The following is a 15,372-nucleotide window of genomic DNA, read 5'->3' as shown; positions in this document are numbered from 1 at the left end:
TCACAAGGTCAAGGTCATCTTGGGGTACATAAGATTTCCTCTCAGAAATAATGAAAGGAGAAACAACGGCATCAGATCATTTGCTATAAAAGCTTTCACATCTCATGATGGGTTCCCTTGAAGGGACAACGAGTACTATTTTCAGAAATATGAAGTACTGTGGTTTGAATGTGAAACGTCTTAACAGATTCAAGTGTTTAATCACGTGGGTGCTAGTACATGGCATTATACTGGGACCATTACAAGGTGGGGCCTTGTAAAAAGTGAATTGCTGCAGGCCTAAGAATTATAGCCTGGCTCAGTTTCCTTTCCCTCTGATTCCTGATGGACCTGTATGTGTCAAAATAAACCTTGCTCTCTTAAGTTGCTTCTTCTAAGCTATTTGGTTGCAGCAATGAGAAAAATAACCAGTACATCAAGGATTTATAACTGTAGGTCTACTGAAATACCTGATATGCTGACAAGCACAATTCCCCATACTTTATTAGCTACACACACCTACTATCTAAATAAATTAACTCCATAAATCAATCCATATTAATAAAAACTCACGCATATGAATTTATTAAAATATTCTGTATTTTGAGTAACAAAATGTTACTCAAAAATAATAAGATAAAAATAAGAATTAGAACTCATGGTTCTTCTTATAGTGAACTTCTCAGTAATTGACCACTGAAGAGACAAAGCTTCTCATTTTAAGCAGAATATGAAAAACTACAAATTCTAATACTAGATTGTTACAAGAAAATGCTAAAATGTTTTGAGTCCTTTTGATTACTTTAAATGTTATCCTATATTATATACTGTTCCTTAAAACTGTCATGTAAATTTTAATACTTGATGTTTTAAATATAAATTACTATATAATATAAAATCCATTCTCATAAAGATGATTTTTGTAGATGTAGTATTAAGTTTTTTCTCTCAGATAATTCATTCCAGAGAAAAGTAAAGTTTCTTAGTTGCTGGTTGGTTCCTTATAGTAAGAAACACAAATGTTATCCTGGTAACAACTTCACAGATTATTGACAAAGTGCTTAGAGCAAAGATTGCTGAAATACTAATTTCATAAAGAAATGTCAGCAAAAATTAATGACTTACCCCTTAGCAAATTGTTAAATATGCAATATAATATTCTATGTAGGCTCTGTTCTATACTAGATCTGTAGGACTTATCCATCTTGTTAATTGAAACATGGTAAAATTTTTATCATTATATTCCATGTCTTTGTAGCATACAATAGAAATTTAAGAAGCAATCATTATTGTTGGTATGGGTAGTGAGGAGGAATTAAAAGTCTAGGATCTTTGGCTCTTGGAAGACCAGGGTGACCAGGTGAGTGCTGAGACATATGGTGGGAGCTCAGGAGGCATGTCTTAAAGAATGAAAAGGTATTACAAAAAAAAAAAAAAACAATGTGGGAAAAGAAAATCTTGGTCCTTAATCTATTTTATACAAATATGGCTTATTAATTATATTCTTATTGGTCTTTTTGTTGGCCTACATAGTCCCTTAAACTTAGCAGATGTGTTTGGGTCTTATTAGTTCAATATATAAAATATGGTGAGTGCACAGCATATATACTGAGGCAAATGCACAATTTCAGATCCTGTCAGGTTATGTAAGCCATTATAAAAGTGATTATTTTTTCTTTCTCTAATTTAAAAAATATTCAGGTGCAATATGGCAGAGATACTACTCTTTCCTAATTTTACTTTGATATATGAAGCAAATTTAAATGGATAATATACTGAGAATCAGTGACTACTGATATTTTCTTCAATATTGACAATTTTCAGTATCTCTGTTGTCCAATGTGGTAGCCACTGGCCAATAAGCATTTGACATGTGGCCAGTATCAGTGAAGAAGTGATTTAAAATTCTAGTTAACTGAAGTTCAAATAGGCACATGTGGCTAGTAGCTACTGTACTGGACAACACAGAGTTTTGTTAACATAAGTGGTTGTTTTTGAAGCTCCTTGAGAATAGAAGAGAGAATATAACTATAGATAGTGTGTTTCAAGTTCCGTCTTATGCTGTTGTTAGTGACTTCTGTAAGGTAGAAGTATATTATAATGTAACCATTATCTAACACTGCACATTAATAGCAGTGGTCACCCCTTTACATTACGCCATCATGCCATTTTTGTAAAGAGCCAACTAAGATGACAGACTAAATCAGAATACTTAGCTAAATTAACATGAAATAAGTCAAAAGGAAAAAGAATATCCATTGGTTCAAATTATCTTGGCAGACATAGGAAGTTGGATCCTAACATCCATTATTTCTTTACTAAGTAAAAGACACCCAAATATTATTCAGAATAGATAGTTTTTAAGTGTAGGTCACTGATTTTCTCATTTTGAATTATGAATACAGAAAGACACTCTAATAAAATATTCAACCCTCTTAGGATCTCTGGCAGTTTGGAACAGGTTGGAATAGGTAGACTTCTGTATGAATGCTGCCAGAAGCTTTTGCCTTCCTTAGAAACAGAGCGACCTACTTAGAACATGTTTTCACTTGGCCCATTTCCTCTACCTTCCATTTAAAACACAGACATGGTGCCTGCGGGCAGAGTAACCACCTCAAGGACACTGGAGAGAAAGCCGTATTTGGAAAGCAGCTGAGGGTGGAGAAAGGATTTGGGATATATGGTTTATGGTATTTTCACAACCCTGAGATGCATCATTCTATTTTTAACTTGTGAGACTAATACTGTCCTATCTAGATAGGCCACATGTAGTGAGAATTTTGTCACATGCAGCCAGGCAATGGTAAACTGAAGAGTGTTGATTAGTGGGGAAAGCCTTTAGCTTCTAACATTCTGAGAGTTTCAGATATTTAATTGCTTTTTCTAAATGTAGTAAATTTAATTCTCAAAAACTTTTCATTCATTGACCAAGATCCAAAATAAACTGTGCTGAATTCAACAATTAAAATAAACATATATATGAATATGCCTCTTTAAGAGATTGTTAAACTCCAAATGCTAAGTAAAACTATTATCTTTGTGAAAATAAAGTAATGCCAAATATTTTCAAAACATATATGTGGTCAGCCTGTTTTTAACAAGGTTTAAATCCATTTCAAGTGGTAAGACATAAAGACACAAAACATCAGAATAGAACAGGTCAAGCAAAGTAGAAGACTTTCATCAAAACGTGTAGTTAATGGAGAAAATAGCTTTTCAGAGCATCATTGATTTAAAAGACCAAAGTTAGAATGATCCAAATATATTTCACAGCAAAGACAAAAATTCTCCTCAAAGGCTTCCATGCTCTGAGCAGTTTGTCTACTACGTATTTCTCCTTATTACAATCAACTTGAAGGAGTGTGAACTTCTTCCTTGGTGTGGTCACTTCATAATTGGATCTTGAAGAAATTCACACCTTGAAATAGCTGCATGATTTTCATCTTAAAAGTGTCTTGATCCTAAAATAATCTACATTCTTATTTTTTAGATAAGTTTTTAACTAAAAATTACCCTTACAGATAGCTTCTTGCTGTCATCCATTCTCTCCAAATACTGTCATCTTGGCCTCATAACCATCTTCTTCTACTGTCTAATGCCTAGTATGTAACTTCAAAAAAATACAATAAAACTTGTGTAAGCATAACAAAATGGCAGTCTGGTGTTTCTATCACTCAAATCAATCTCTACAAGCTTTTTAAAAATTATTTCCTATGCTATGAAATGACAAAAAGTTTTGGTTCAATAAAGTTGCTACAGATTATGTCCACCTCTCCCTCGAATTCAGTACTTTTTATATGTAGGATAAAAGCATGAAGGAGTCAAGTGAGGATTATTCTTTTTTTCTCTATTTTTTAAACTAGAGTCAACTTAGTTTATCTTTAGTAATCATCCCCTTATCCACAAGGAGCATGTTCCAAGACCCATAATGTTAGCCTAAATCTGCAGATTACTTAAGCTCTGTAAATTAATACCTTTCCTCCATCTTGACTAAGAACTCATCACATATTATGGCTCTCACAATTGCTGTTGAAAGTGAGATAGGAAAATTAGCATGAGATTCATTTCTTGACAATTCCACAGACTTTTGCACTTACTATAAATCATCATAAGCTCATTACATGATTTTTTCTTTCCCTCTTCAACAAAGAACTTTGTTAGACTTAAAGAAAGCATTTGTCTTCACTTTGAGATGCTGAAGTTGCTAGCATCACTACCTTTGAATCTTAGGAAAATTAGTAAGTTAATGTGGGGGATGTTATATGGGGATAAGCACTATAATATCAACAGAGGATCCGATTATGATTATCAACACAGTTACCAAAAAGACCAACAGGGATGTAGTGTGGACATATGGGACAAAGTGATGGCCTACATGCTGGAGGTAGAGAAGAATGGCAAGAGGTTCTTCATGGTAATCAGAACAACGACTAACTGAAAAGTATGAACAGTTTAATTTTGAAAATTTTCGTTTAAAATTTTCATCATGACTGACCATAGGTGCTGTGGATATCGCTATATGTAAATAAACTTTGATTGGCCAATAGCCAGACAGGAAGTATAGGTGGGACTAACAGAGAAGAGAATTGAGGGAACAGGAAGGGAGGAGAGAGACGGGCTGAAGCCGCTGCCAGGACAAGGAAGATGTAAGGTACCAGTAAGCCATGAGCCATGAGGCAAAGTAAAGATTAATAGAAATGGGCTAAATATAAGAGTAAGAGCTAGACAATGGCAGGCCTACGCTAATGGCCAAGCAGTTTAAATAATGTAAGAGTTTGTGTGTTTATTTTATAAGTGGGCTCTGGGACTGGCAGGACTTGGTGGCGGGAGCTGGAGAAAAGTTCTCCAGCTACACATAGGTAACTTAAACTCTCTAAATTAAAACTGTAGATGAGAAGTACTAACATATATTATTTTACTCTAAACCTATCCATGAATTTTATTTTTATTATTTCTAGTTTACACATAAGACTAGAGATGGGTATACATAAAATTAGTATGGTGTAATTAAATTAATCACTGTAATTCTTATTCTGCTTCCATAATTAAATAGAAAATACATAATTGCAATAAAAACCTTTCAATTCTTGAGATAATAATACATATTATATTTCCTTGAATAAATCATAAGAGATGTGTAATTCTTATCTATTATGTTACTTGTTCATGCAGAATATAAAATACAAAAAAAAAACCTGAAAGTGTTTGTATATTATTAGGATTATGTTCAAAGTTATTTTATAAGTTAAATTAAATGATTCTAATATTTTTTAAGAGCCAAATATTGTTTTCAATAAATTCATAAAAGGCTACATGTAACAGTTATATCTTTTTGTTTCTCTTTCAAAATGAAAGCAACTATGATTGCTATGGAAATTACCGATTAATTACTGAAGTACTGATATGTAAAATGATTCATACAAAACAAATAACGTAATTTTCACTCCTACAGTAAAAGGGAGAAGAAATACAACTCAGTGTTAACTTATAAGAGAAAAGGAGTAACACATTTAGAAAAAGAAACTAAATAATAACTCATGTTGTCATTTATTTTAATGTGTATTTAAGTGAAATAGCTATAGTCCCTTTTTTGTGACAATGAATCCTTTTTGTCAATTCTGTTTCCCTTAAAGAGGTTATTTTTTAAACAATTGTTTAAAGTTTTTTAAATTTGAATGTTTAAGAATGGGTAACACTGAGCTGTGTCACAAGTGTTCAATAAATAACAGATGAATGAAAATGCAATCTTGCCGGGCGGTGGTGGCACACGCCTTTAATCCCAGCACTCGGGAGGCAGAGCCAGGCGGATCTCTGTGAGTTCGAGGCCAGCCTGGGCTACCAAGTGAGTTCCAGGAAAGGCGCAAAGCTACACAGAGAAACCCTGTCTCAAAAAAACAAAAAAACAAACAAACAAACAAACAAAGAAAATGCAATCTTATATTAAAAGTCCTTAAAGGGCAGTTGATATACATTTTGTGGTGTTTGGATGCAATTTAGGGTCTTTCACATGATAGGAAAGTACTCTATGACTGAGAGGCAGCCCTAGCTTCCTTCTCCTCCCTTTTAAAAAATTTTAAAAATAGTGTTCCACTATTCACTGTTTATCTTTGTCTGGGCTAAAATTTACTGTAGCTATATCCATATGTATATGTATATGTATATGTATATCTATATCTATATCTATCTCTCTCTAGAAGATAAACAAGCTATATGAAACCACATATTTCAAAGTTACAAATACAAATGCATCCCTTTGTGTATATCAATTCAATCCATTGTAAATTTTTTTTGTCAAAATATTATCAAGAAATATTGAATTGTGAATATGTATGCATATATACATACATATGTACAAAAGTAATCCTCTAAAGAAATGTGTGGATAAGTATGCAAAACACTTCTGTTTATAATGACATATGATTGAATCATTGAATTTGCAATGATTCACTACCATATACAAAGAAATCAAATTGAAAACCTTACATAGTTCTCTCTCTCACTTTCTTTTCTTACTGGCTCCTACTTGATTCTAAATTGAGCTGTTAATATGGGGTTTCAAATCCTAATAGAAGGCAAAATGATAAAATAACCATGTATAACATGACATTAGCTCTGTCTGCCCTAGATTTAAGGGTAAGAAGAACTTAAATCCTAAAACTTTGTAGCTTCAATAATAGTCTTAAGGGTCTAAACTTAAGGTGAAGCACAAAAATCTGAAAGGCACGTACTAAAATTTAGGATATGATAACAATATACTCCTTTCAAAAATTAAAGTAGAAAACATTTAATTAAAGCCCTTATTGCCTGTTTATAGTAATTAGGGACTACTCCATCTTTGAAAATAATGAAAACAATTTGCTATAAAAAGTCCGTAGGCTCAAGCAAGAAAATTTCTAAATAGAATTCACTATTAATAAAGGCAAACTTTTTTCATGGGGATGCTATGGGTATTTCATTGAAAAAATACTGTACTATCCTTTATCTGAACTCATTTAAATACAATAATTCAAAATGTCTTGATAATATTTTGACAGAAAATTTCACAATGAATTGAACTGAAGTACACAAAGATATTCATGACTTCGAAATACGTGGCATCAGATAGCTTGTCTACCTTTAAGAAAAATATGTATACGGTATCATTTTCCACATAAAGCTTATAATAAAAGTTATAAAAGTTATATTTTCCTATGTATTTCGAACTCATGATTTTTTTTTTACTTAAAGGGACTTTAATTTTGTCATCATAATATTACTAATACACAAGGTAATAGTGAATTTGGCTCCCACTAGCTAAGGAAAGAATACAAAGCAGTGATCCAAGGGTAACAAGCTGTCTACTGGAAACATGTTCATTTGTTGGAAGATAATTGAAGCACAAAATTTGCAAATCTCTTTTATCAAATGAGTAATGACATTATTTTCTTGCAGAATGCAAAATATAGCTTCTGTGTATACAAGAATAGCATACTTTGTTATGCTGCTTCATAAGGTTGTACAGAAAAGAACTTAGATGATAAAGGATGGATAGTTTTATTAAAAGGAACACAAAAACCCGAATAATCAATATCCTTGCCTAAGATTGCTGTCTTGCAGCATATGAAATGTCTCAGATACCCAGAGGAATAAACTGAGTTTAATTCATTGTGCTGTTATTTTTCTTACAGAAAAAAAATATATAAACAAAGGAGTCAGAAATTAAGCACGGTGTACTTTTGAAAAGTCTAGATTCATGTTAGGACAATTGCATTTACTAAATGACCTTAGACCAATCCACTAAACTGTCTATAGCTCTTTTCTATTGTTCAGTAGTAAAATCAAGTGCATCACAAATTTTCTGCCAGGATCTTGGCAAAAAATTAGAACAAAATCAAAAACACCATTCAGTTTTGTTTTAATTTTAGCTTAAATAACCAATGTTATTTTAATCTCCATACCTTATTCCAATGATATTTCTACAGGCTCTGGAGAAACTTTTTTTCATCAAATTTTGGGTAAATGTATTTAACAGGAATTATCAAAATGATTATGGAGCCACTCATTTAATGGGTTCTGTACAGATATGGCCAGAGTTAAAAAGTAACAGTTTTAAAAAGAGAATATTACTACTTATTGTTTGAAGAAATTTGCTTGCAAGCAATTGTATTTGAACATGTGTTAAAAAGAGAGTAGTGTTTCCCAATCAGATTTTTATGATACTAAAATACATATTAAAACCCATATATGTTATTATTTTGAACTTTTAGGAAGTTTGAGCTTTGCTCAAATTCCACTTTTAAAGGCTTAATTTATATATAATGAATCTCTATTCCTGTGAACGATAACAGTCTATTTCCTAGTCTGAATTTTATCAGTATAGTTGGTTAATTTTTCAAATTGCCACATACTCATTTTTTAATAAAGTTGTAATTTTAACTTTCATCTTCATTTGCTTAACATAATTCACTTAGTAAAATTATTTGTATTTCAAAACTCTAGCTGCCCTTCATTTCTAAAGATAAGAATTTAATTTAAAACCTCATGATAAGGAGAACAAAAGCTTTGTATAAGATATATAATTTTGAAGTTTAAAGTCTAAAGCTTCTAAAAGCTAGCTCATTCAAATGCTATAGCCTTGTAGCATTTCTGAGGGTAATACATGACTTTATTGAATGATTAAGCTATTATCTGAATCTTATAAATTCAATCCTAACTTCTCCTTGGGCCATAATATAGCTTTTTACATCACTGTACCTAGCTTCTGATGCCTTGCAGTTACAAATCATAACATACCTCCAAATTGCAATATATTAAAAATGGAACCTCCTCACCACATTTCATTCATATTATCCACCAATCAATCTATACTTATCAGAAATGAAATCACTGAATTAAATTGTCCACCAAATTTGTAAGTGGGTTAATGGCATATAAGTTATTTGGGGTCTGGATAATATCACAGTTGAGGTAGTTAACCATTTGCTATGTAATGAGAATCATCTCTCCATAAACCATATTTTCTCTATTCTCTACCCTGCTCTACATATTCTTATATCAGGTCAGTGGACATTGATTATTTATTGGTTGCTGAGCATCTTTGTCTCATCTATTGTCAATAGATTCCAATTTCCTTGAAAAAAATCACCTCTGGCTAAATCTGAGGGACTTTGGACTTTGAAGTTTCTCTGCTTTTCTCTGGTTAGGTGACTGGTGTGGCCCAAGTAACTCAGTTGGAGGTTCCTGAGTCACAAAGAATGAAGAAAATAATGTATTATAAGGAGACTTAAGTTGTTCCTGGTAGCCATGTGTCCAGGCAGGTTTAGATTTTTTTCTTTTTCTTGTTCCCTTGCCTTTAAGCTAATGCTTACATTCACATTGTTTCATTGAATAAAATAATGATTTCTGTTGCTTGCACCCAAAGAAGCCTGACAGGCAAGTAACCAAATTATCTTTCCAGATAACATTTTCCCGTTAAAAATCATTTAAGGATGGTCATCACATGCCAAGGCCCCCAAAGAAGTCTGTTTGGCATGGGAAGTCCATTGCTTAACCTTCCTCTTGTCTCTTCAGCCTTATCATTTTTTCATCATAACCTTAACTTCAATGACAACAATCAACCTTGACAAAAAGTTGCTTTTACCCATTTCTGTGTAAAGAAGAATTCATTCCTTCTGTTTGTGCTGTTTCCATTTCCACTAGATGATTACTTCTAACCTCTTCTTTAGTGTTTTGCTTAACTTCTTTAAGAAGTTATTCCTAATCGTGTTCCCTTCCGTGTTTTCAATTTTCACTGGAGTATAGTCCTGAGATTATCACACAAATAAACTCAGGGGAGTAGAAAAAACATATTTGACAGTCAGTACTCTGGAACCAGACCCCTTAGGTTTAAATCCCGGGCTAGACACATGGATAGATGTATGCACATACACTATTTAGAGCTCTTTTATTCACTAAAAGGTCTAAATCTAAAGGCAAAAGTTAGACGTATTTTTATGAATTACTTTTAATACAAAAGAAATAAGCAAGGAAAACATCCTTACTTTTTATCAAGAGAAGGATAACACTGGGAGTCTTCCTCACTGCTCCCCACTTTATTTCTGTGAGAGCTTTTCTAAATTAACTTTGAAACTATAACTATATTTATATATCTTTTTGAAGAGTACTGAGTTAAGAGATCCTTCTGTAAGAGACTAATTCTTTTGGAGAATACTGAATACGACTCTGAATGCCAATCAATGCCTTCTCCAAAAGTTGGGTCCACAAACTCATCACAAATGACTAAATTTTCTTCTGCTCATGACCATAAAGCAACAGACTTTTATATGAAGCTATAGTGTCAATAACATGATTAAAATAATACAAATACGAATTTTTCTAGATTTTGCCATGGAACCTAGTATTAATTACTAACATTAGTTGAGTATTCACAGTAAGCAATGCAAAGAAGGAAACTTTTTTCATGGACTACAAATTACAATTCTCTTTGTAACCTGTATACCTCATAGTTATAATTTAGGGAAGTTTAGGGAGGTGGAGTAACTCACTCCAGATTTTACAGCTTTGAGACTTAAGCCAAAAATCCAAACCCTGCACTTTAAGCATTATAATATACTGTTTCAATGATATTCCTTGAAATACTGATATAAAGATATAAGTATTGATATAATTCTTTTTCTGTATCATCCAAGTGCAAATATAAAATGCTTAGCAAAGTGCCTGTCTTAGATTATGTATGCAAATACATATACACCACTAAATGCTGACTTCAGTTACAGTTGTTACTACAGATAGTATACATATCAAGGAGGAATTCAGGCTGAAGATTCAGATGGGGATCAGAATACTTCTGTTGTCTACTAGGTGTATGGGATGTCTATGAGCATCTGCTGCTTTTCCTGAAAAATAAATGTGGCTACAAACACATTATAAAATGGGTAGAAAAATTAAAATGTATAATACTTAAATATATTAATATACAAATATCCATAACTATATGGTAAATGTAAATGAAGGGGTCTTTTATGTGCCTTGAATTAAAAAAGATTAGGAGAATGACTTACACGGTCATGTCATTTGTAATTAACTACAAAAGTCCACTAAATTTGGTTCTTAAGAGTACAAGGTACTTTTGAAAAATTGTTTTGTTTTGATATAGACACAGTCTTCTGTAAAATAGAGGCTGGCCTTGAACTAAAAATCTTCTTGCGATCACTAACCACCACATCAGCTTCAAGGTAGTTTAAATGTTACTTGTTTTTTAATCATCAAATTCATTTTATTACTATGGAATTGCTGAAGTTCTCCTAGCTCTGACTTGCTCCCTCTTTGACACAAAAAAGAAAGAAAATTCTCTAACATCCAAACACATTCAGTACAATTTATTGTTTCTTTAGAAATTCTTCAATGTTTTTACAAGTGCAATGACTATCATGTATAAAGCTTTCAAAATTGCATTTCTCACCGTGGAGAAAGAAAAAACATACAGCCCAGTTTGGCATCCAGGTAAATGACATTTTAGCAATGCATTCTTTAGTTTCTAACTGGTTGGATAATTTCACCAAATGGATTTCAATGAGGGTGAGAAATGAGATGTTGGATTATTAAAATTTGTTTCTTTTAATATGATGAGACATAAAGCCTAATATTGAGATCCATGATATTTAAAATATGTTGTATTTTGTTATTTGTCTTATGTATTTCTAATTCTCAATTATCCTTATCACTTGAGGTAGAATCCTAGCACAGACAATTCAGAGGAGTGAATAATAAACAAGTCTCATATTCTTATCTTCATCTTTGTAATATGTTATGGCTGCATAGTGCCAAAACAAACAATTTAAATGTAATCAGCTCAATTGAGCTAATTATTTTGTATTAAAGACATTAAAAAAAAGCAGTTGTTCATTGAATTTAACTGAGCCACCTATACTTGTAAGATTTATGTGTTTTACCCTCATTCCGCCCTTTTTAAATTATGGTGACTTTGGAAAATTCATTCATGTCTTTGGTTGTTCAGTGTATACTGAGTAGTGTGTTTGTTAACAGGAAAAAAAAGTAGCCTAAAAACTAGTGGTAAGTCATAAAGAAGCGGGAAATGGCAAGTGAAAATGTGACAGATTTTCTAGTTATTGTTTTATCCATACCTTCTGTTTCATGATCATCTCATTGATGTCTTCCAGATCACCCACCATCACCCTCTGTGATTTTATAACTCGATCAAGCAGAGAAAGCCAGTCCGTAAGTTCTGTCCAAGCTCGGTTGAAATCTGCCAGAGCAGGTACCTCCAACAGCAAAGAAGATGGCATTTCTAGTTTGGAGATGGCAGTTTCCTTGGTAACCACAGGCGGTGTCACTAGAGTAACAGTCTGACTAGAAGCTAGTGGTTTTGAAAGAAGGAAGAAAAGAAGAGATGAGATATGAGAAACATAAGCAAAAAAGTCAATTTCAGTAACAATAAAGGAACATTAGTTGATAGCCAACAGTTTGAGTCAAGATTTCTCGCAATGTATCTAACAATGTGTATACTTTATAGGGCATAGATTATATAATATTCAAACATGTTTAATAATCGTTAAACATATTTTATCTTATTTTCTTGTCTTACCAATTTAAATAATTTTTCAATAAGAATCATATAGACTGTGAAGTTTATAAACAGAGCTATTAGGACATTTCCAGGTAAGATTTATCTATTTATTGCCCATTCAAGGAAGAAAAGGAAAAACTAAAGATTGTATAAGGTTCTATTTCTGACTTCGGATTTTCTTGAATAATAAAAGTACTTACTAGGAAGAAACTCTCTGTATCTTACAGTGGTAACACATCACATTTTATCTTTGTTTTGGCAATGAAGTAAATAACAGTGAAGAAAAAGCAAGGTATATTATTTTTGAAAAGTGATAGCTAGTAATTATTTTTCAATATGAAACACTATTTCAAGGTCATTAAAATTTTAAATTAAAGTTAATAGTGTTGAATACTTTAATGGACAAGATGTAAAGTCTTCAGTGGGACACGTGAGTGAGAATCCTGTGGTCTGCCTTAGGAACTCTGAGACCTTGCTTAAGTTATTCAACCTCTCTACTCTTGAGCTTTTCTCCTCAATAAGGGAAGAAAAATAACAGAGTAAATGTCACAGGGGAAGTTGTGTGAACTCAATGATAATACAAGCAATGTACACACATCAGTGCCAGACAATATTATTATTGTCATCAACATCATCATCATTATCATCATCATCATTATTGTTCTTGTCATCATCATCATGGTCATTATCACAATATTAGCAAGGTGCTAATAAGCTAGTCATTAATGGTAAGTATTACTATTTTATAAGTACTTAGTTGCTTATAATATACCTTTAAAGATATGGTGATAAGTGAGAGATGAGGACTGGAAATATGGAAAATTGGGGAAAACTTGGTCCGCAATCTGTGTGCTGCCCTTTATTGACTAAATGATGCTGAGATGAATATGAATGTGCTGGTGTGAAATGATACCAGGTAACAACACACAGAAGGGTCATCAGAAGCCAGTGACAAAGGAATCAATGTTTAATCTGTTTTATAGACAAAGGTGACAACAGTGTTATAACTGGGGTGGGGGCAGCAGCAATGAAATAGTGGACAATGCGGTTCAGAAGGGAAACATTCAGAAAAAGCTGGAAATGGCATCTTGGCGGAAGATCTCATAGGTGTGGACAAGGGAGCTATTCAAAGAACATAAAAAATAAGATGTGCACAATTATACTATGAATGATAATATGTTCATTTCAGTAGCTGCATTATTCCTCATACTTTTTTGGTGGTTTCCTGATTAAGAAGATAAGAGAGATGAAAGGATGCTTCTTCTCTTTCTAACATCTCAGCGACACCCAACACTTCCCACAGATAAAAGAGTAAGGCAGAATGAAAGTGTTGGAGATGTCAGAATTGAAAAATGTGCAAGTCTTGTCCATATAGTCACAACCATTGCAAGTTCATAGGTTCTTTATTTAAATTTTTGAATTTATTTTACATATCCAATACAGATTCCCCCTGTCATCCCTCCTCCCACCCCCAGCCTCCCCTACAATGAATCCTAAATTTAACAATAAACTGTAAATATTAGTTTCTGGAAAGTCAAAATGTAGAGTATGTCTAAGTTTTATTGCTATTTAGATTATTTTAACTATTTTCTTTAAAAATATTTACTGTGTTTTAATTTGTGTATATGTATGTTACATGACTTTTTAATCTGCTACAGCAAAGAAAAGTGCAGAGAAAAATGCCCACGTGCCATACCTACTATTGGAAAAATAATAGAATTTGATTTATTATATATTATAACACCAGCCCCTTAGGACAATTCCATGAAGTCAGTAATGTTCTCATTATTGCATAGGTAAAGACTGAGGCTGAGATGTCCAGTTTAGCAACAATATTTGAATATCTTACTTCACCATGCCTAGAATAATAATCTAATGTGTTTGAACAAATGGTCAGGCCAACTATCCATGAGAGAGATGTACTGTTACAGTCACACAGTTTAACTGAAACTCAAGAGGATTTAAAAAATTCACCTAAGGTTACACAGCTAAGACATGACAGAATAAGTGTTTAACTGCAGTAATCTAGACTTCAAATGTTTTTTTTTTGTTATAGTGATTCTTGAACCCAGTTTTTTCTAACTTAATTGAAAGTCAGTGAGATGTCTCAGTGAATAGAAACACTTCTCACTGAGCCATATGACCTGAGTTTGATCCCTGGGGCCCACGTGGTGGAAAGAAAAAACCTACTTCCACAAGTGGTCCACATTCATTTGTTCCATTGCCAAGTGTTTACTGATTCTACAGTAGCACTGTGTTCTAGAATCTACATTCTGAACCTAACTTGATATGGAATGTTTTTAATCACACCTCTCCTTCAAGGGTCAAGGATCTATGTGGAAAAGGAGGCAGAAAGATGTTAGAGACAGAGAATGGTGGGTGACTCCAAGCAAACAGTGTTTTCCAAACACCGTGGGGGAGATATACATATGAACTCACACAGACTGTGACAGCATCCTTAACACCTGCAAAAGCTCAAAGCAGACAGAAATCCTAGCCCAGGGGTAGGGAGGAGGGGACAAAGTGCCACCCTGAACTAAGAAGCTATTTGTAGCTGACACCTGCTGCTTAAATGGAGTGCCACTAGATACATAAACCACATTTCATGGCAGGCCTTATGCTCAGGAGTAGTTGGATAACAAAAAATTGACTACATGTCCTTTTGTGTACTTTTTTGTATTTTTAAAAAGAGTGTAAGAACAAAAAGTTGTTTGATTATGGAGAGGTGGAGGACCTGGGAGGAGTTCTAGGAGAGGAATAATATGATTAAAATATATTGTATGAAATTCTCAAAATAAAAACATTTAAAAAGAAAATGACAGCACATT

At 33.0% G+C, this 15,372-nt stretch overlaps 1 protein-coding gene across 8 annotated transcripts in view; it reads right to left on the bottom strand.

The window, feature by feature from the left end:
• Dmd (dystrophin) overlaps positions 1-15,372 on the bottom strand; it is a 2,092,376-nt gene that overhangs the window by 626,821 nt on the left and 1,450,183 nt on the right. For all 8 annotated transcript variants that reach the window (XM_059250112.1, XM_059250109.1, XM_059250111.1 and 5 more), the window contains one exon: positions 12,102-12,334. In XM_059250112.1, the coding sequence (XP_059106095.1) occupies positions 12,102-12,334 (233 nt within the window). The remainder of the gene's footprint in view (positions 1-12,101; positions 12,335-15,372) is intronic.

This window comes from Peromyscus eremicus, chromosome X (assembly GCF_949786415.1).
Source record: "Peromyscus eremicus chromosome X, PerEre_H2_v1, whole genome shotgun sequence".
NCBI lineage: Eukaryota > Metazoa > Chordata > Mammalia > Rodentia > Cricetidae > Peromyscus > Peromyscus eremicus.
This window is presented reverse-complemented; position numbering and strand designations above follow the sequence as displayed.